At 51.4% G+C, this 22,739-nt stretch overlaps 2 protein-coding genes across 12 annotated transcripts in view; one reads left to right on the top strand and one right to left on the bottom strand.

Moving 5' to 3' along the window:
- Nucleotides 1–2,987, bottom strand: part of IRF5 (interferon regulatory factor 5) — a 52,311-nt gene extending 49,324 nt beyond the window's left edge. For 2 of the 5 annotated variants that reach the window (XM_037889443.2, XM_037889442.2), the window contains exon 1: nt 108–1,860. The gene's annotated coding sequence lies outside the window, so the exon portion shown is untranslated. Of the gene's footprint in view, nt 1–107; nt 1,861–2,866 lie in introns of those variants that run through there. The other 3 variants (XM_043521427.1, XM_043521432.1, XM_043521431.1) reach the window with 3 other exon arrangements.
- A 2,866-nt stretch (nt 2,988–5,853) lies between these two features.
- LOC119565294 overlaps nt 5,854–22,739 on the top strand; it is a 36,922-nt gene continuing 20,036 nt past the window's right edge. For 3 of the 7 annotated variants that reach the window (XM_043521402.1, XM_043521404.1, XM_043521396.1), the window contains exons 1-4: nt 8,504–8,643; nt 12,739–12,836; nt 19,527–19,678; nt 20,832–20,924. In XM_043521402.1, coding sequence (XP_043377337.1) covers nt 8,527–8,643; nt 12,739–12,836; nt 19,527–19,678; nt 20,832–20,924 — 460 coding nt within the window. In that variant the 5' untranslated portion in view covers nt 8,504–8,526. Of the gene's footprint in view, nt 6,113–8,503; nt 8,644–9,026; nt 9,149–12,738; nt 12,837–19,526; nt 19,679–20,831; nt 20,925–22,739 lie in introns of those variants that run through there. The other 4 variants (XM_043521403.1, XM_043521407.1, XM_043521411.1 and 1 more) reach the window with 4 other exon arrangements.

Here is a 22,739-nt window from a genome sequence, read left to right as displayed (position 1 = left end):
CATTTACTTGATTTGATCAGCTTCACGTGCATTGTTGAGGCTGACCAGGAATGTTATTTAATTTGGATAAAAGGTTGGGATTTAGCCCAGGGGATCTCTGACAGTACCTGAGCTGTTCCACAGTACTGTGTCAATGAATTTAGTCATCAGACCCATTCCAGCTGAGGAGATAGACACATGAAGAAAACCTCCCACACAAGCTGCAAGTCTCCAGTTTCCCCATAGAGATGTCAGAAATACTAGACTGACAATCATAGACTTTTATCTCCTCTTTTTCAAAGGTAATGTTGAATTTAACATAGATATTGGCTTGGTGACAGGGAATCAGGACTCCTGGTTTCTGTTCCTAGCTCTGCTCTTGACTTGCTGTGTGGGTCATTTCTCCTCAACATGCCACCTTCTCATTTGTCAAATGGAGGTGATGTAAAGGAAGTTCACAGATTTTAACACCAGATGGGACCGCTATGATAATCTAATCTAACCTCTTGCATAACATGGCCATAGAATTTCATGCTGCGATTCCTGTATCAGGGCCAATAACTTGTGGTTTAACCAGACAAAACCTCTCTCCTCTTAAAAAGATGTCAAGTCCCGATTTAAAGACTCTGAAGTGTCCAGGATTTGTTTATTGTGGTTACTTAACAAATCAGTGATATTTTGGTGTGATTGCTGGCTGGGACACTAAGTGGCATGTAACTAAGTCAAGTGAGAGAAATTAAACAGGAAAATAATTAGTCTTGGCAGAATTTAACTTTTTTATAATTTTGATTGATATCAATGTTTATTTTTAAGCATTTTTTTTTAGATTTTTATCCATTTAAATTTTCAATTGTGGGAAATTGGGGGTGGGGGGCAGAGTAAGGACAATAGACACTGATATTCAAAAAGGCACAGCTTTACAAACTGTTAAAATACAAATTGTCAAAATCATACAAATTAAATATCCTTAAATCAATAAATCACACCTGTTCACTATTCATACGCTAATCCATTTGTAACAAGCCTCATTCAACATTCTAAACCACAGTAAGTTCTCAAGCAGCATCTTTCTTACATTGCCTGTCTGTACATTTCTATTGTTATCGCTGAAAATATTTTTGTCAGTTTGGGTGTGTACAGGGAAACTGAGCTTTACCGACATCAACCAATAAAAAAAAAAAATCCTTCCACACCTAGGAATAATGAATTGAAAGTTACAGGATACAAGTTACAAGGCCTAGATGTTTGGGGACCTCTATTTGACACAGCCATCAATCTAGGGGATGAATATGTAGCCAACCTGGTTGGCTGTGATATGATTAAGAATAGTTAACTTCATGAGGATTGCTGCTCATGTCATTCATATCCCTGTTCTGTTTTTGGTCCTGACTGTGCAGTCCTACCTCTAGTTCATGCCCTATGTCAGTGTCTGGTTATTGACACCTGGGGTATTTAGATTCTGGACTTGGGGCCTGAGCCTGCATCAGTTAATGTGAATGGTAACGTCCCTACTGACTTCAGTAGGGCAGGACCTTGATGAGTAGCTGGCGTGCAGTAGTTCCCTGGGGGAAGCTCCCCTAGTGAACATCACCAAGGGTGCCATGGCTCCAGGCATCATCACCTCACTCCAGCATTGCAGGGATGGGCTCTGCAAGTGTCAGTGCTGCTGCCACATGCTGGTGGAGCGCGCGCATCACATCCACTTCCTGTCCAGAGAGGGTAACAGCCCAATACTCCCAGCAGCTAATGGAGCTGCTCCCACAGCTCGAGTGAGACAGGGCTAGGCTGAAGGAGCCAGGCTGCAGTGCCGCCATCCTGGGATCTCCCGACCCCTGTCCTAGGCCCAGTACCCACAAGTCCTCTGGCTGCGCAGGTGCCCACCCCAGCCTTGCACACCCCAGGCCCTGTGGTTGGGCCCTGTCCCCTCCTGACCCCGCACCCCCTGTCCTATACTCTGCACCTGCCAGCCCTGCACATTCCCCAGCCCAGTACACCCCAAGCCCTGTAACTATGCCCTGCCCCTGCACCCCCCAGGCCTTCTGGCTGGGCCGTGCCCCCTCCTGGGCCCTGCCTCCTCCTGGCCCTGCACTCCTCAGTCCTGCACCCCCCAGGCCTTCTGGCTGGGCCCCGTTCTCCTCAGTCCTGCACCCCCCGGGCTCTCTGGCTGGACCCCGCCCCCTCCTGGCCCTGCACTCCTCAGTCCTGCACCCCCCAGGCCCTCTGGCCGGGCCCCGTTCTCCTCAGTCCTGCGCCCCCCAGGCTCTCTGGCCGGGCCCCGTTCTCCTCAGTCCTGCGCCCCCCAGGGCCTCTGGCTGGGCCGCAGCCCATCGCCCCCAGTCCCTCTGGCTGGGTCCCGCCCCCTCCTGGCCCTGCACTCCTCAGTCCTGCACCCCCCAGGCCCTCCGGCCAGGCCCCGTTCTCCTCAGTCCTGCACCCCCCAGGCCCTCCGGCCGGGCCCCGTTCTCCTCAGTCCTGCGCCCCCCAGGCCCTCCGGCCGGGCCCCGTTCTCCTCAGTCCTGCGCCCCCCAGGCCCTCTGGCCGGGCCCCGTTCTCCTCAGTCCTGCGCCCCCCAGGCCCTCCGGCCGGGCCCCGTTCTCCTCAGTCCTGCGCCCCCCAGGCCCTCCGGCCGGGCCCCGTTCTCCTCAGTCCTGCGCCCCCCAGGCCCTCTGGCCGGGCCCCGTTCTCCTCAGTCCTGCACCCCCCAGGCCTTCTGGCCGGGCCCCGTTCTCCTCAGTCCTGCGCCCCCCAGGCCCTCTGGCCGGGCCCCGTTCTCCTCAGTCCTGCACCCCCCAGGCCCTCCGGCCGGGCCCCGTTCTCCTCAGTCCTGCGCCCCCCAGGCCCTCCGGCTGGGCCCCGCCCAGACCCTGGCCAACGCCGACCCGCGTACCCACAATACACCTGGGCACTCGCGCAGCGCCGCGAGGGGGAGGCGGGGGATGCAGCGGGGTGGGGGACTAGGGGCCTCCCCGGATTCCTCTAGGCCGCCAGCGAAGGCTATGAAAGTGTCCCCGCCCCTCCGCTTTTCTCCGCTCCCATTGGTTCGCCTCCTGAGATCGCTCCGCCCCTTTCACCCAGCCCGGCTCAACGATTGGCCGCCGCGGGTTGGTCACTTCTCACTGGGGGCCGCCTGGCGCGGGCGGCCGTTGGCAGCAGACGGGAGCTACGTGCGGCGGTTACCTGGGAGCCCCGCCCCCCGCCACGCGACCCCATAGACAGCTCCTCCCCCACAGCAACCGCCATAGACAGCCCCGCCCCCAGCCAGTGGCGACACGGCCCCGCCCCCATAGACGGCCCCGCCCCCCGGCCACCCGCGACACCGCCCCTCCCCCACAGCGACCGCCAGAGACAGACCCGCCCCCGGCCACCCGCGACACCGCCCCGCCCCCACAGCGACCGCCATAGACAGCCCCGCCCCCAGCCACCCGCGACACTGCCCCTCCCCCACAGCGACCGCCAGAGACAGCCCCGCCCCCTGCCACCCGCGACACCGCCCCCTCCCCCCCAGCGACCGCCAGAGACAGCCCCGCCCCCGGCCACCCGCGACACCGCCCCTCCCCCACAGCGACCGCCAGAGACAGCCCCGCCCCCGGCCACCCGCGACACCGCCCCGCCCGCACAGCGACCGCCAGAGACAGCCCCGCCCCCTGCCACCCGCGACACCGCCCCACCCCCACAGCGACCGCCATAGACAGCCCCGCCCCCTGCCACCCGCGACACCGCCCCTCCCCCACAGCGACCGTCAGAGACAGCCCCGCCCCCTGCCACCCGCGACACCGCCCCTCCCCCACAGCGACCACCAGAGACAGCCCCGCCCCCGGCCACCCGCGACACCGCCCCGCCCGCACAGCGACCGCCAGAGACAGCCCCGCCCCCGGCCACCCGCGACACCGCCCCTCCCCCACAGCGACCCCCACAGACAGCCCCGCCCCCGGCCACCCGCGACACCGCCCCTCCCCCACAGCGACCGCCAGAGACAGCCCCGCCCCCTGCCACCCGCGACACCGCCCCCTCCCCCCCAGCGACCGCCAGAGACAGCCCCGCCCCCGGCCACCCGCGACACCGCCCCTCCCCCACAGCGACCGCCAGAGACAGCCCCGCCCCCGGCCACCCGCGACACCGCCCCGCCCGCACAGCGACCGCCATAGACAGCCCCGCCCCCTGCCACCCGCGACACCGCCCCTCCCCCACAGCGACCGTCAGAGACAGCCCCGCCCCCTGCCACCCGCGACACCGCCCCTCCCCCACAGCGACCACCAGAGACAGCCCCGCCCCCGGCCACCCGCGACACCGCCCCGCCCGCACAGCGACCGCCAGAGACAGCCCCGCCCCCTGCCACCCGCGACACCGCCCCGCCCCCACAGCGACCACCAGAGACAGCCCCGCCCCCAGCCACCCGCGACACCGCCCCTCCCCCACAGCGACCGCCAGAGACAGCCCCGCCCCCGGCCACCCGCGACACCGCCCCTCCCCCACAGCGACCCCCACAGACAGCCCCGCCCCCGGCCACCCGCGACACCGCCCCTCCCCCACAGCGACCGTCAGAGACAGCCCCGCCCCCTGCCACCCGCGACACCGCCCCTCCCCCACAGCGACCACCAGAGACAGCCCCGCCCCCGGCCACCCGCGACACCGCCCCGCCCGCACAGCGACCGCCAGAGACAGCCCCGCCCCCTGCCACCCGCGACACCGCCCCGCCCCCACAGCGACCACCAGAGACAGCCCCGCCCCCAGCCACCCGCGACACCGCCCCTCCCCCACAGCGACCGCCAGAGACAGCCCCGCCCCCGGCCACCCGCGACACCGCCCCTCCCCCACAGCGACCCCCACAGACAGCCCCGCCCCCAGCCACCCGCGACACCGCCCCTCCCCCACAGCGACCCCCACAGACAGCCCCGCCCCCTGCCACCCGCGACACCGCCCCGCCCCCACCGCGACCGCCAGAGACAGCCCCGCCCCCAGCCACCCGCGACACCGCCCCGCCCCCACAGCGACCGCCAGAGACAGCCCCGCCCCCAGCCGGTCTCGACACGGCCCCGCCCCCATAGACAGCCCCGCCCCAGCCCGACGCGACACTGCCCCTCCCCCACAGCAACCGCCATAGACAACCCTGCCCCCAGCCACCCGCGACACCGCCCCGCCCCCAGCCAGTGGTGACACGCCCCCCCATACACGGTCCTTCCCCCATAGACAGCCCCACCCCCAGCCAGTCGCGGCACGGCCCCTCCCCCTTAGGCAGGCCCATCCCCCTCTACACCAGAAAGCCCCACCCCCGCTCCACCCCAACCAGACCCCCTCCACAGGCCGCAGTGCCCCTCAGTGCCAGAAAGCCCCAGCTGCCTCCTTGCAGCCCCCCGCCCCATCCCATAGACTCCTCTGCTCCTCAGCACCAGACGGTTCCAGCTCCCCCCCTCCACCAGCGCCGGACCACCCCAATCTCTTCCCTCCGCTGCCCAGGCAGCTCCAGCTCCCCCGTCCCCCGAGCGCCAGACCACCCCAATCTCTTCCCTCCGCTGCCCAGGCAGCTCCAGGTCCCCCCCCCCCCCCTCCCCGAGCGCCGGACCATCCCAATCTCTTCCCTCCACTGCCCAGGCAGCTCCAGCTCCCCCCCCCCCGAGCGCCGGACCACCCCAATCTCTTCCCTCCGCTGCCCAGGCAGCTCCAGCTTCCCCCCCTCGAGCGCCGGACCACCCCAATCTCTTCCCTCCACTGCCCAGGCAGCTCCAGCTCCCCCCCCGAGCGCTGGACCACCCCAATCTCTTCCCTCCACTGCCCAGGCAGCTCCAGGTCCCCCCCCCCCCCCCCCCCCGAGCGCCGGACCACCCCAATCTCTTCCCTCCGCTGCCCAGGCAGCTCCAGCTCCCCCCCAACTCCAGGCTCCTTCCACTTCCTAGGCCTGCCCAGTACCGGCTTTTGCCCTTTCGGGACCCCTAGCCTCTCAGCCTCAGCTTCACCCCCCCGTCCCCATTTCCTTGCCCTAAGTCCTCCCTCAGGTGCTAGGCCCCCTTACGCCCCTGGGTGTCACCCTCTGCCCACTCCAGTTGCCCACCTACAACCCCCGCTCCATGCCCTTCTGCACTGCTAGGCAGCTCCCAGAGACTTCCTGGAAGGAAGCAGCAGCCAGGCCTGCCACATGGTACGTACCCCCAGGAATAACCTTAGCAGGAGCAGCATGGGGTTTGCCTCTCGGTTTATGAACTGGTCCCAGGCGTGGGGGAGCGTTCACATCTGTGCCTTTAAAATCGGGGCCACAGAGGGACACCCCTCCCCATCTAGGGTTGCCAACTTTCTAATCATACAAAAATGAACACCCCTGTCCTTCCCGTGTCCCACCGCTTCTCCGAGGCCCTGCCCCCTGCTTGCTCCGTCCCCGCTCCCTCCATCGCTCGCTCTTCCCCACCCTCACTCACTTTCACTGGGCTGGGACGGGGGTTGGGGTGTGGGAGGGGGTATGGGCTCTGGGTTGGGGGTGTAGGCTTTGGGGTGGGGCCAGGGATGAGAGGTTTGGGGTGCAGGAGGGGGCTTTGGATTGAGGTGCAGGAGGAATGAGGGCTCTACCTGGGGGTGGGGCTGGGTGTGGGAGGGGACTCCAGGCTGGGGCAGGAGGTTGGGGTGCGGGAAGGGGTGTGGGGTCCTAGCGGCGATTACCATGGCTCCGAGGAAGCGGCTGCCAGGTCCCTGCGGCCTCTAGGCACATGGACGGCCAGGCGGCTCTGCGCAGTGCATGCTGCCTTCACACCCACAGGCACCGCCCCTGCAGCTCCCATTAGTCGTGGTTCCCGGCCAGTGGGAGCTGCGGAGCTGGTACAAGGGGTGGGGGCAGCACATGGAGCCTCCCTGGCTGCCTCAGCACCTTGGGGCCACAGGGACCTGGCAGCCGCTTCTGGGAGCAGTGCAGAGCCAGGGCAGGTAGGGAGCCTGCCTTAGCCCTGGGCCCCTGCTGCGCTGCTGACCAGACTTTTAACAGCCCAGTCAGCACCACCACCAGGGTCCCTTTTTGACCTGGCGTTCCGGCCCCATCCCTCTTCCTGGATCTCTGCCCTGTGAGTGTGATGGTGCAGAACTCTATGATTTGGCGTGGTGCTCGTTTTCTGATGCCAGTTCATCCCCCTGAGCTCAGCATCCAAGTAAACCGAAAACCTCAATGCAAAACTTCTCCAGAATAACCCAAATTTTGCTTGTTTTCTAGTGGAAACGCTTAGTCAGATCTAGGGCCATGTGAGAGTTAGAACATGTTCACTTCACTGCTCACCTGCATCTTTGCTGAGGAGTCTGCCATGGATTCAGGGTTATGGGGAAAAGCAGGAGAGGTGGTATCTGTATATGGGAAAAGGAATCCGCTCACAAAGTTGGTTTGCACACAGTAACGAAACTGTAACTTGTTGTCTAAAATCCTTAACCTGAAATAGCTAACTGATCTTAGGAAGTGGTAGTGGCTAGACTTGGAAAAAGAGAATAAGGCAGAGGCTGTTACTGAATCAGTTCGCTATTGTTGCATTATTTGGTCTATGGTATTATGACTCATGCACTCACTTCCAAGTCTGCATTGTAATTCGTGATGCTGAGTAATAGTATTCGTGGCAGTATTCGTGCTTCTCCCGGGTCATTTATGTGAATAGAGGAAGAGTGGGGAGTCACATGGAAGAGCAGCCAGAAGAGTTTTGGGAAGGTGGCAGCCAGGCTCTCAGCTGACAGGCCTTCCAGCGTAGTGTGGAATGCACGAGGCAGATCAGAATCCACTTCTCAGCCATAGCTGCATTGTTGTAGTTGGGAGAGCAGTTCGTGTTAGAGAACTGAGCAGCTACAGTGTGACTCAGAGATACACAGGAGAAGATTGCTTGAGTAAGAAGGAAACTTTTAAATATAGCTGCTTTTCTGACTCCAACCACAAACTTTCCTTCCAGTTTTCATTACAGTAATTATCATGGTGATTTCTCTTCCACATTGTACATAGTGACAGCATCTTTCACCATGTACAGTGCAAAAATGAAATGCAGTTAGCAATCCATATCTGGCCTTCTAGCTAGGTAATCCAGTCTTGAAAGCTTAAAACAACACAGACTTATATTCAGATCAGTCAAGTTTTAACATTTCAACTCCATACCTTTTACTTTCACGTATATTTTATATTTAAGCCAATTAACTAGTTTATTTGTTAGCAAAAGACCAGTTCTGGTGAGTGTATGGAAGATATAATGTGCTTACCACCCTTGCAAAGCATACCTGAAATGATTAAAATCTTCCTGAACATTGCAGGGTTAATATCTTATTGGTCAGCCTTCGCTGTGGTTTTATATCTTTGATATCCAGTATGGCAATTTTCATGCAGGAGGATTTCAAAGCATTTTATGGACCATAAAAATAGCAATTACTTTGTGACTTCCCCATGTTGAAATGCAGCTACCTTTGTGATGGAACGCAGCACCACCTGTTTACTGGCCGCAGCGCTCTGCAGCAGCTGAAGGAGAACACCATATCCTGTTGAAACGACACAGAGATGTTAGGAAATCAAAATGTAAGTGCCTGAAAGTGCAGTGGGCTCTGACCTGGATGCCTCCTTCTGTATTTCAGGACATTGATGCACTGAGCAGTCCTTGGGACAGTTCTCGTTCTTCTTCCAGTTGTGAGGAGGAGCCATATGGAAGGCTAGCAGTGTCGGAACTCTTGGTAAGATTTTAGCTGCAGCACTTGACTTTAAGTGGTACTCGGGGTGAAGTCCTTCACTCATGAATTATTGGGACTCCTAAGCAATCAGTGACTCTAAAGAAGCAAGGGGATAATGCACAGTGAGCTTTTTGTGGACTGGAGAAGGTGAAGTGGATGGCAGGGAGGCCAGAGAAGAGGAGGAGTTGTAGAGGTCGATATGGGAAATAAAGGCCTGGACATGAACTCTTAGCTGCAGAGATAGAGAGGTTATGGAGGAAGAAGTGGCAAGAGTTGGATATGACTTGCATATGTGGGGAAAGGAGAGAGAGGAATGAAAGGAAACTCTCCCAGGTTATGGGCCTGAATGAAGGTGAGAGTGGTGATGGTGCCAACCATCCTTACAGAGACTACAGGGAATGGAGAGGATTTGGAAGGGAAGATCAGGGGAGATAATTTGGCCATGGTAAATTCAAGCTTTTCAAAACACTTCACTGATGCTAAACCTCTCAACATACCAGTGAGCTAGGTAAGGACTATCCTCCCCATTTCACAGGTTGGGGAATTGATGCAGGGTGAAGGGAGTCATTTACTCAAGCATTACAGTGAGCGAGAAGCAAAACTCAAGAGTTCAAGGTCCACAGTCACCTAAGCTACTAGACCAGTCTTTTCTACAGGAAGGACTTTTGGAGCAGTGATATGGATTAGCTTGTGGATTCTAGTCTCATCAAGGATATCATGGAAGCTCCATCACCTGGGGCCCTTAAAACTGGACAGGACACCAAACCCTAGGAAATTAGCACTAGAGATCAGTCCTTCATTGGTCCCAGGAGATGGGTGGTGTTTAGGAGAATATGGGGCCTCTGCAGGAGGTGCAGGTGCCTAAAGTTGGCCCTTAGGTGAGGGGGGAGGGGAGTCTAAACTGCGTGATGTGGAACTTTGTCTAAATGTAGTAAACACCTGCCCACCCCGTATGGCCCAAGATGAATGTTCTTTTCCCATCATACCATACATACCATAAAGACTATGCTGACAGCTTGTGCCACACGCTCTCAAAGAAACTGCGGAACCACCTGATCAACATCCTCTACAGCAAACAGGGAAAGATTAAGAATGAGCTCTCAAAACTGGATACTCTCATAAAAAAACAACCTTCCACACAAACTTCCTCGTGGCTGGACTTTACTAAAACTAGACAAGCCACTTACATCCGATGAAGTGAGCTGTAGCTCACGAAAGCTTATGCTCAAATAAATTGGTTAGTCGCTAAGGTGCCACAAGTACTCCTTTTCTTTTTGCGAATACAGACTAACACGGCTGTTACTCTGAAACACACACTTTGCTTCTCTACAAAAGAAAAAGGACACTAAACTATCTAAACTACTACATGCCACAAGAGGCCACAGCAATGGTTCCCTTAGCCCACCCAGCAATATTGTTAATCTATCCAACTATACTCTTAGCCCAGCAGACGAATCTGTCCTATCTCGGGGCCTCTCCTTCTGCCCCTCCACCCCCACGAACATGATGCAGTTCTGTGAAGACCTAGAATCCTATTTTCGACGTCTCTGACTCAAGGAATATTTCCAACACACCTCTGAACAACATACTAATCCGCGGAGACCTTCCTACCAACACTACAAAAAGAAGGATTCGAGGTGGACTCCTCCTGAAGGTCGAAACAACAGACTGGACTTCTACATAGAGTGCTTCCGCCGACGTGCACGGGCTGAAATTGTGGAAAAGCAGCATCACTTGCCCCATAACCTCAGCTGTGCAGAACACAATGCCATCCACAGCCTCAGAAACAACTCTGACATCATAATCAAAAAGGCTGACAAAGGAGGTGCTGTCGTCATCATGAATAGGTTGGAATATGAACAAGAGGCTGCTAGGCAGCTCTCCAACACCACTTTCTACAAGCCATTACCCTCTGATCCCACTGAGGGTTACCAAAAGAAACTACGCCATTTGCTCAAGAAACTCCCTGAAAAAGCACAAGAACAAATCCGCACAGACACACCCCTGGAATCCCGACCTGGGGTATTGTATCTGCTACCCAAGATCCATAAACCTGGAAATCCTGGACACCCCATCATCTCAGGCATTGGCACCCTGACAGTAGGATTGTCTGGCTATGTAGACTCCCTCCTCAGGCCCTACGCTACCAGCACTCCCAGCTACCTTCGAGACACCACTGACTTCCTGAGGAAACTACAATCCATCGGTGATCTTCCCGAAAACACCATCCTGGCCACTATGGATGTAGAAGCCCTCTACACCAACATTCCACACAAAGATGGACTACCAGCCATCAGGAACACTATCCCCAATAATGTCACGGCAAACCTGGTGGCTGAACTTTGTGATTTTGTCCTCACCCATAACTATTTCACATTTGGGGACAATGTATACCTTCAAATCAGCGGCACTGCTATGGGTACCCGCATGGCCCCACAGTATGCCAACATTTTTACGGCTGACTTAGAACAACGCTTCCTCAGCTCTCGTCCCCTAATGCCCCTACTCTACTTGCGCTATATTGGTGACATCTTCATCATCTGGACCCATGGAAAAGAAGCCCTTGAGGAATTCCACCATGATTTCAACAATTTCCATCCCACCATCAACCTCAGTCTGGACCAGTCCACGCAAGAGATCCACTTCCTGGAGACTACGGTGCTAATAAGCGATGGTCACATAAACATCACCCTATACCGGAAACCTACTGATTGCTATTCCTACCTACATGCCTCCAGCTTTCACCCAGACCACACCACACAATCCATCGTCTACAGCCAAGCTCTACGATACTACCACATTTGTTCCAACCCCTCAGACAGAGACAAACACCTACAAGGTCTCTATCAAGCATTGTTACAACTACAATACCCACCTGCTGAAGTGAAGAAACAAATTGACAGAGCCAGAAGAGTACCCAGAAGTCACCTGCTACAGGACAGGCCCAACAAAGAAAATAACAGAACGTCACTAGCCATCACCTTCAGCCCCCAACTAAAACCTCTCCAACGCATCATCAAGGATCTACAACCTATCCTGAAGGACGACCCATCACTCTCACAGATCTTGGGAGACAGGCCAGTCCTTGCCTACAGACAGCCCCCCAACCTGAAGCAAATACTCACCAGCAACCACACACCACACAACAGAACCACTAACCCAGGAACTTATCCTTCCAACAAAGCCCGTTGCCAACTGTGTCCACATATCTATTCAGGGGACACCATCATAGGGCCTAATCACATCAGCCACACTATCAGAGGCTCGTTCACCTGCACATCTACCAATGTGATCTATGCCATCATGTGCCAGCAATGCCCCTCTGCCATGTACATTGGTTAAACTGGACAGTCTCTACATAAAAGAATAAATGGACACAAATCAGATGTCAAGAATTATAATATTCATAAACCAATCGGAGAACACTTCAGTCTCTCTGGTCACTCGATTACAGACCTAATTAGAAGTCGCAATATTACAACAAAAAGATTTCAAAAACAGACTCCAACGAGAGACTGCTGAATTGGAATTAATTTGCAAACTGGATACAATTAACTTAGTCTTGAATAGAGACTGGGAGTGGATGGGTCATTACACAAAGTAAAACTATTTCCCCATGTTTATTTCCCCCCACCACGACCACCCACTGTTCCTCAGACGTTCTTGTTAACTGCTGGAAATGGCCCACCTTGATTATCACTACAAAAGGTTTTCTTCCCCCCCGCCCCTGCTCTCCTGCTGGTAATAACTCATCTTAAGTGATCACTCTCCTTACAGTGTGTATAACACCCATTTTTTCATGTTCTGTGTGTATATAAATCTCCTCACTGTATTTTCCACTGAATGCAACCGATGAAGTGAGCTGTAGCTCACGAAAGCTTATGCTCAAATAAATTGGTTAGTCTCTAAGGTGCCACAAGTACTCCTTTTCTTTTCCCATCTATAACCCTAGCTAGTTCCTTGGGTGCTGTAATGTAGCTCAAGCGAAGGAGAGCATGCCTTGTTTTAAAGAGCAATTTTAAATTGGTGTCTTCACCTTGTGATGCAAACGTTTTGGTTAGCAATATGAGACTGCTAACATCCTGCATCTTTCCCAAGGCTGGTGCTACCGAGTCCTTGTGCAGTCAGGAAGAGGAGGGACAGAAGAAGCAGCAAAGCCATCAAGGGAATGGAGCAGGAGTTCCCCAGCAGGATGGGTAGGTCCATCCCCAACTAGCACCGCCCAAACTGGGAGATTTTCTTCTGCCCTTTGGAGAGGTAGTTGTGCTATTATGGTTCATAGTTTTACTCTTTCCCTGCGTGGGTTTCCCTCTCGCTCTACTGTATTTGCTCTTACCATCAAGACACGTTACCGTGACTGTGCCCCATCCCTCTGGCTAAGGAGGGTTGGACACATTCACTCCAGAGCAGTGCAGCTCCTGAAATATCCAGAGCAACATGGGGACTTCGCTCTGTCATTGCTGCTGCTGCTGTTCAAGTCCAATCCTGGTTCCTAGAAGACAAGACAAGAGGAATAAACACAAAAGGGGGAGAGAAAAGAACAGCAAAGAGACAAAATGCAGTTTCTGGCTCTGGTATTGACTCTTGCAGCCTCACTGCTTGAGAAACACAGACGCAGCACACTGTCTGGTCAGGCATTCAGAGTATGCTTACACAGAGTATGTTTACACAGCAAAGAAGACTCGTGGGGCTTAGGCTGCGGGGCTGTTTCTCTGCTGTGTAGAGTTACAGGCTCAGGCTGGAGCCTGAGTTCTGGGACCTTCCCACCTCGCAGGATCCTACAGTCTGCATTGCAGCCCAAGCCCAGTGGTCTGCACAGCAGTGAAATAGCCCCACAGCCAGAGTCCTGCGAACCCAAGTCAGCTGGCACGGGCCAGCTGCGGGTGTCTAGTTGCTGCGTGGGGATACCCTCAGAGACTTGGCAGACTTGTCCCAGCTTCAGGCTGTTTAAGGCATTGCACGTAGCTGCCTTTTTTTGCTCATAGGCTTACAGCAGAATTGCAAAATATGCTGTCTTGGCCAGCTAAGCCAGACTCTTATTAAATAGAAGTAAAAAGGAGAGGGAGGGATGGGAAGGAGAAGAAATAATGTGGGGAAGGAAAAGAACACACAAAGGGGTGGGGGCAGGCATGTGACAAAGTTTGATATCCCAGGTGGTATTTGGATTTAGCCAGTAGAGATGGAAACGTCATCTGGCTTCTTCTCTCTGGCCTGGTATCTTGGACTTTAAGGTCAGAAGTGACCATCATGATCATCTTGTCTGACCTGCACATTGCAAGCCACAGAACCTCACCCACCCACCTCTGTAACACACTCATAACCTCTGGCTGAGTTACTGAAGTCCTCAAGTCATGATTTAAAGACTTAATGTTACAGAGAATCCACCATTTATAGTAGTTTAAACCTGAAAGTGACCTGTGTCCCATGCTGCAGAGGAAGGCTAAAAACCCCCAGAGTCTCTGCCAGTCTGACCTGAGGGAAAAATCCTTCCCGACCTCAAATATGATGGTCAGTTGGACCCTGAGCATGTGGGCAAGACCCTGGGAAAGAAGTTTCTAGTAACTCAGAACCGTCCCCATCTAGTGTTCCATCACCGGCTCTTGGGGATATTTGCTACTAGCAGTTGCAGATCGGCTGCATGCAGTTGTAGGCAATTTCCTTGTACCATCCCCTTTATAAGCTTATCAAGCTCAGTCTTGAAACCAGTTAGGTTTTTTGCCTCCCCTGCTCCTCTTGGGAGGTTGTTCCAGAACTTCACTCCTCTGATGGTTAGAAACCTTTGTCTAATTTCAAGCCTAAACTTGTTGATAACCAGTTTATATCCATTTGTTTTTGTGTCCGCATTGGCACTTAACTGAAATAACTCCTCTCCCTCCCTGGTATCTATCCTGCTGACATATTTATAGAGAGCAGTCATATCTCTAGCTCTTTGAGTCTTCTCTCGCAAGGCAGGTTTTCCATTCCTTGGATCATCCTAGTAGCCCTTCTCTGCACCTATTCCAGTTTGAATTAATCTTTCTGAAGCATGGGAGACCAGAATTGCACACAGTACTCCAGATGACGTCTCACCAGTGCCTTGGAAGTGTTAGTATTGTTATCCTTGTCTCTCTGGATATACCTCACTTATGCATCCTAGGACTGTATTAGCCCTTTTCATGGCCGCAATCACGTTGACAGCTCATAGTTATCCCTTGATCAACCAACACACTCAGGTCTTCTCTTCCTTTGTCACTTGTAACTGATAAATCCCCAGTTTATAGAAAAAAATCTTCTTGTTAGTCCCTAAGTGCATAAGTTTGCACTATTAAATTTGATCCCATTTCTATTACTCCAGTTTTCAAGGTCGTCCAGATCTTCTTGTATGATATTCCAGTCCTCATTCATATTGGCAATACCTCCCAATTTTGTGTCATCTGCAAATTTTATTAGCACAATCCCACTTCTTGTGCCAAGGTCAGAAATAAACATTTTAAATAAGATTGGTCCCAAGACCGATCTCTGAGGATCTCTACTAATAAATTTTGCCCAGCCGGACAGTTTACCTTTCAGTATGACCATTGTAGTCTTCCCTTTAACCAGTTTCTTATCCACCTTCCAGTTTTCATATTCATCCCCATCTTCTCCAATTTAACTAATAATTTCCCATGTGGAACTCTATCAAATGCCTTACTGAAATCCAGATAGATTAGATCTACTGCATTTCCTTTGTCAAAAAAATCAGTTTTTTTTTCTCAAAGAAGGAGATCGTGTTGCTCTGGCATGATCTACCTTTTGTAAACCCATGTTATATTCTATCCCAATTACCATTTACCTTTATGTCCTTAACTGCTTTCTCTTTCAAAATTTGTTCCAAGACCTTGCATACAGTTGAGGTCAAACTAAGAGGCCTGTAATTTCCTGGATCACTTTTTTTCCTTTTCTTCAAAATAGATACGATGTTAGCAATTCTCCAGTCATGACCCATGAGTTTACAGAGTCATTAAAAATCCTTGCCATTGGGCTCCCATTTTCATGTGCCAGTTCCTTTAATATTTTTGGATGGAGATTATCCAGGCTCCCCAGTTTAGTCCCATTAAGCTGTTTGAGTTTGTCTTCCACCTTGGATATGGTAATTTCTACTTCCATATCCTCGTTTCCATTAACTACCCTGCCATTGCCCCAAAGCTCTTCTTTAGCCTCATTAAAAACTGAGGCAAAGTATTTCTTTAGGTGTTGGGACATGCCTAGATTATCTTTAATCTCCACCCCATCCTCAGTGCTTGGCGATCCTACTTCTTCTTTCCTTTAATTACTGCATCGGCTGTACGCCGACCTAACTTAGGTGGACATAATTTCCTTTAAAAGGTCCAACTCTGCTTAGCTTTTAGCAGTTCTCATTTATCCCTACACTTTCCTTGCTGATCCTTCCCATCTTCCATTTCTTGTAGGCTTTCTGCTTTCTCTTTATCACCTCTTTGTGACACTTAGTCTGCAACCCTTCCCTATGAATTCTTTCCCCTTTCTTGGGATGCAGACAGAGTTTCTGCAACTTTGACTTAAAGTAATTCTAGGCCTCCTCCGCATTCAGATCCTTGAGTTCTTCAGTCTAGTCCACTTCCCTAGCTAATTCCCTTAATATTTTAAAGTTTGCACTTTTGAAATCAGGGACCCTATGTGCAAATTTGTTTTTGTTTATCCTTTCATTCAGTTTAAACTGAATTAGCGCATGATCACTCGAACCACGTCCTCACTGCTCCCCAATTCTAAATCGGAAACGGCATCACCTCTTGTTGGTTCGATGACTGTTTGATGAAGACATCTGCCAGCTATCACAACCCGGAAAATCTGGGCCTTGCTATTACTAGTAGCACTTGTCCTTCAGTCTATATCTGGGACATTAAAGTCTGCCATAATCATACACTTGCCAATTGTATTTATTTCATTAAAAATATTAACAAGGTGTCAATCCATATCCAGATTGGATCCTGGGGTCTTTAGCATACCCCAAGCACTATCCTAGAGTAGCCTCTGGTAGCTTTCTTTCCCAAACTGATTTTGACCCAAAAGGACTCTGTGTTATCCATCACTTCTAATTTCTTTACAGTCTACCTCATCATTAACATACAGTGCTGCTCCACCACCTTTATCCTGATTTCTGTCTTTCCCGAACAGCACATAGCCTTCAATACCTGTACTCCAGTCATGCCTACTATTCCACCATGTTTCTGACATCCCTATAGTATCTGGCTTCACTTCCTGCATCAGTAGTTCTAGTTCCTCCATTTTGTTACTCACTCTATAAATGTTCATTCACTTTTTACAGTTTAACTCACAATTAGGGTAAATTTGTAGGCCCAGTTAGCACAACAGCTCTCGTCTGGGGAGCTGTGGGAACTGAGCCATAAACTCAACATTTATCAAGGGGCTGAGAGGGGATCAGCTGGAGATAGTGCAAGGACTTCACCATAAGGTTTATGAGATTTTGCGTGGCAAACTAGCAGTCAGTCTGCATCCCTGCTGTACACGAGAATTCCTTCGTGTGGGGATCGGATGGAAGCATTGCAGCACCAACTACAGAGAACTTCTCTTTGACAGAACATCAGATGTTCGTGTTCCAAATCACCAGGACGTGGCCAGCCGTCCTAGAATTGTTTACACAGCCACAAAACGCAGACAGCTGATTTTTTTCCCCTTCTGGTTCAAATATCTTCTTAATCTGCGCAACTAGATCACAGGTTTACTGACGAGGTTGTAGATATTGTCACGAATAATTTAGGTTTGGCTTTTAACCCGAGGGGAGGGAAACTTCATCTGCATCCTTAGTGAGGTTACAGGGACAAACCATCCCGATGTGTAGAAAGAATAGTAAATATGGCAGGCGACCAGCTTGGCTTAACAGTGAAATCCTTGCTGATCTTAAACACAAAAAAGCAGCTTACAAGAAGTGGAAGATTGGACAAATGACTAGGAAGGAGTATAAAAATATTGCTCGGGCATGCAGGAGTGAAATCAGGAAGGCCAAATCACACCTGGAGTTGCAGCTAGCAAGAGATGTTAAGAGTAACAAGAAGGGTTTCTTCAGGTATGTTAGCAACAAGAAGAAAGTCAAGGAAAGTGTGGGCCCCTTACTGAATGAGCGAGGCAACCTAGTGACAGAGGATGTGGAAAAAGCTAATTTACTCAATGCTTTTTTTGCCTCTGTCTTCACGAACAAGGTCAGCTCCCAGACTGCTGCACTGGGCAGCACAGCATGGGGAGGAGGTGACTCGCCCTCTGTGGAGAAAGAAGTGGTTCATGACTATTTAGAAAAGCTGGATGAGCACAAGTCCATGGGGCCGGATGCGCTGCATCCGAGAGTGCTAAAGGAGTTGGCGGATGTGATTGCAGAGCCATTGGCCATTATCTTTGAAAACTCATGGCGATTGGGGGAGGTCCCGGATGACTGGAAAAAGGCTAATGTAGTGTCCATCTTTAAAAAAGGGAAGGAGGAGGATCTGGGGAACTATAGGCCAGTCAGCCTCACCTCAGTCCCTGGAAAAATCATGGAGCAGGTCCTCAAGGAATCAATTCTGAAGCACTTAGAGGAGAGGAAAGTGATCAGGAACAGTCAGCATGGATTCACCAAGGGCAAGTCATGCCTGACTAATCTAATTGCCTTCTATGACAAGATAACTGGCTCTGTGGATGAGGGGAAAGCAGTGGACGTGTTGTTCCTTGACTTTAGCAAAGCTTTTGACATAGTCTCCCACAGTATTCTTGCCAGTAAGTTAAAGAAGTATGGGCTGGATGAATGGACTATAAGGTGCATAAAAAGCTGGCTAGATTGTCGGGCTCAACAGGTAGTGATCAGTGGTTCCATGTCTAGTTGGCAGCCGGTATCAAGTGGAGTGCCCCAAGGGTCGTTCCTGGGGCCGGTTTTGTTCAGTATCTTCATAAATGATCTGGAGGATGGTGTGGATTGCACCCTCAGCAAGTTTGCAGATGACACTAAACTGGGAAGAGAGGTAGATACGCTGGAGGGTAGGGATAGGATACAAAGGGCCCTAGACAAATTAGAGGATTGGGCCAAAAGAAATCTGATGAGGTTCAACAAGGACAAGTGCAGAGTCCTGCACTTAGGACGGAAGAATCCCATGCACCGCTACAGACTAGGGACCGAATGGCTCGGCAGCAGTTCTGCAGAAAAGGACCTATGGGTTACAGTGGACGAGAAGCTGGGTATGAGTCAACAGTGTGCCCTTGTTGCCAAGAAGGCCAATGGCATTTTGGGATGTATAAGTAGGGGCATTGCCAGCAGATCGAGGGACATGATCGTTCCCCTCTATTCGACATTGGTGAGGCCTCATCTGGAGTACTCTGTCCAGTTTTGGGCCCCACACTGCAAGAAGGATGAGGAAAAATTGGAAAATGTCCAGCGGAGGGCAACAAAAATGATTAGGGGACTGGAACACATGACTTATGAGGAGAGGCTGAGGGAACTGGGATTGTTTAGTGTGCGGAAGAGAAGAATGAGGGGGCATTTGATAGCTGCTTTCTACTACCTGAAAGGGGGTTCCAAAGAGGATGGATCTAGACTGTTCTCAGTGGTAGCAGATGACAGAACGAGGAGTAATGGTCTCAAGTTGCAGTGGGGGAGGTTTAGGTTGGATATTAGGAAAAACTTTTTCACTAGGAGGGTGGTGAACACTGGAATGCATTACCTAGGGAGGTGGTGGAATCTCCTTCCTTTGAAGTTTTTAAGGTCAGGCTTGACAAAGCCCTGGCTGGGATAATTTATTTGGGGATTGGTCCTGCTTTGAGCAGGGGGTTGGACTAGATGACCTCCTGAGGTCCCTTCCAACCCTGATGTTCTATGATTCTATGTATGTGGCCCTTTATTTTCCTAATTAGACCTTTAATCTCTACAGTTCATGGATGAATATTGCTTTCACCCACTCGCAAGCATCCAGAGCCTCTGCTGAGGGGGAGAGCCATCTTCAGGCACCAAGGAAAAAGGTGGCAAGCAGGAGAGTGGATCAGAAGAACCCTCCGTTTGAGGACTTTAAGGGAACTTTGATAGGTGATGTCCCCAGAACTCTCCTGAAGAAGAGGTTGTAGGGTGCCTTTCAGGTCCTGTTTGAGACTGTAACAGATCACTTTATCTGATAGATGTGAAGGCAGGTTTGTCTTTATTGGGTTGTATTCTGACTGGCCTGGAGAACAGATCTCATGTTCTGTAGTCACTTGGAGTTGTCTTCCAGTCCAGCATCTTCCTGACAGGGGAAGCTGAAGAACTGGATGGGGCTCTTAATCTACTCTGGAGCTGGAGCTAGCTGGCTGGAGTACACTCACGTCTCAAGCCCTGTGTATGTATTCAGGCTGCTAGCCTTCCACATTGCTGCAGCAGTACTTCCATTTGTTGCATGCTAGTCCATCGCGGCTGGCTCAGGTCTGTCTGCCAGAGTTAGAAGTTACACCTGCAGCTCCAGTGTAGACATACCTGTGAGGCCATCAGTCCTGCACTTTGCTTGCCCACAGAGGGTGCAGCAGAGCCAAGTATGGTAGTCCTGTCAACCCTGGCCTGTAGAGCTGAGCTTGCTGCAGCTCCACTCTCTCCTTACCCCTTACCCCAGCCCCACTGCTTCGAAGCCTTTGTTAAAGGATCTCATCTTTTTATGAAGCTGATTTCTTTAAAAATATACAAATCGTGTATCAGTGAATTTTACCAGCTTCCCACCAATCCGATGGGCTGGCACAGAGCACATCTGAGTAACTGGCACTTACAGATGACTTCTGCATCAGACACAAATATAACCCTCTACTACCTTCAATGCACTGTTATATGGCTGTGCTCTTCTCAGCCTTGTGCATATTTTACCTTCCCAAACTGCCACAGGATTAGCACAGTTCAACCTGAGTGGCGGGTTTGCTTGGTCTGAGCAGATTCTCAGCAGTAGAGAATGTTCTAGCTTAGGAGTAGAGGGATGCATTGGTAGAGCAGTGTGGGGAGGCAAGCGTAGAAGACCAGAAGGGCTGTGGGCCAGGACTGAGGGACGTCAGAATTGCTGTGTGCGTGAGGAGCCCAGGACTGGAATAACTTCTTGATTTGGGAAAAAGTGATCCTGTTCCATTCAGGACTCTTTACTGTGGCCATCTCTGGGGCATGTGAGTGGCTGTGGCTTGGCTCCGTAGACGGTTTACTTCTTGTACCTGTTTTCCTTAATTTCTCTTAGATCAAGACCCCAAAGATGCTAAATCTCATCAACATTCCGTGAAAAATCAGAGAGCCTTTGTTTACGAGTCCAGCTCAACAGAACATGCTCAAGGTAAATAAAAACATCAAGAAAACAAGACAAAAACACAGATACCGACCCAGGCCCCTCACAATCGAAGGGATGATTCTGCCTGAAGTCCTTCTACAAGAACCGGAACCGTGCTTTGCATACTTTATTCTGCCTAAAAAATATTCCAGCTCTGCTTTTCTCTATGTGGTTCCCAAACTTTAACAACCTGTGAACCCCTTTCACTAAAATGTCAAGTCTCGCGAACCCCCTCCTAAAAATGAATGTTTCCTTTATCTGAGTATAAATTATAAAAGCAGTGATCTTGGAAACATAAAATTTGTTTTTATGACATGCTTATTACACACTATTTATTATTAATTATTATTTATCATTACAGTATTTTTATTACATTATGAAAACGGCAATACTCTTCCAAGATCCCACTTTCATAGCTTGTATCACTTTGAATAAGCCTGTTATAAGACAAGGCTCCTATGTTCCACCAAGGAGTATCAGATGTGAAACAGTATGAAGGTATTTAAGAAGCCAACTCAAAGAGTTCCTCCTACACAAGCATTCAGGTCTTGAGCAGTCCAGGCAAACAACGCACGTTACAACAAAGCTTAAACTTGTTCTTCATAATAATTTTAAAAACAATACTAGCTGCCTATTTAATTTTAAAAACAGCAAAAAATATCCACCTCCCTTTCCGGACCAGGGGGATGAGGTGGATGAGGCTTTCTTCCGGCAACTCACGGAAGCTACTAGATCGCATGCCCTGATTCTCATGGGTGACTTTAATTTTCCTGATATCTGCTGGGAGAGCAATACAGCGGTGCATAGACAATCCAGGAAGTTTTTGGAAAGCGTAGGGGACAATTTCCTGGTGCAAGTGCTAGGGGAGCCAACTAGGGGGGGCGCTTTTCTTGACCTGCTGCTCACAAACCAGGTAGAATTAGTGGGGGAAGCAAAAGTGGATGGGAATCTGGGAGGCAGTGACCATGAGTTGGTTGAGTTCAGGATCCTGACGCAGGGAAGAAAGGTAAGCAGCAGGATACGGACCCTGGACTTCAGGAAAGCAGACTTTGACTCCCTCAGGGAACAGATGGCCAGGATCCCCTGGGGGACTAACATGAAGGGGAAGGGAGTCCAGGAGAGCTGGCTGTATTTCAAGGAATCCCTGTTGAGGTTACAGGGACAAACCATCCCAATGAGTCGAAAGAATAGTAAATATGGCAGGCGACCAGCTTGGCTTAATGGTGAAATCCTAGCGGATCTTAAACATAAAAAAGAAGCTTACAAGGAGTGGAAGGTTGGACATATGACCAGGGAAGAGTATAAAAATATTGCTCGGGCATGTAGGAAAGATATCAGGAGGGCCAAATCGCACCTGGAGCTGCAGCTAGCAAGAGATGTCAAGAGTAACAAGAAGGGTTTCTTCAGGTATGTTGGCAACAAGAAGAAAGCCAAGGAAAGTGTGGGCCCCTTACTGAATGAGGGAGGCAACCTAGTGACAGAGGATGTGGAAAAAGCTAATGTACTCAATGCTTTTTTTGCCTCTGTTTTCACTAACAAGGTCAGCTCCCAGACTGCTGTGCTGGGCATCACAAAATGGGGAAGAGATGGCCAGCCCTCTGTAGAGATAGAGGTGGTTAGGGACTATTTAGAAAAGCTGGACGTGCACAAGTCCATGGGGCCGGACGAATTGCATCCGAGAGTGCTGAAGGAATTGGCGGCTGTGATTGCAGAGCCCTTGGCCATTATCTTTGAAAACTCGTGGCGAACGGGGGAAGTCCCGGATGACTGGAAAAAGGCTAATGTAGTGCCCATCTTTAAAAAAGGGAAGAAGGAGGATCC

This window comes from Chelonia mydas, chromosome 1 (genome assembly GCF_015237465.2).
Source record: "Chelonia mydas isolate rCheMyd1 chromosome 1, rCheMyd1.pri.v2, whole genome shotgun sequence".
NCBI lineage: Eukaryota > Metazoa > Chordata > Testudines > Cheloniidae > Chelonia > Chelonia mydas.
The sequence above is the reverse complement of the archived record's forward strand: the minus strand, read 5'-3'. Positions and strand labels throughout refer to the sequence as shown.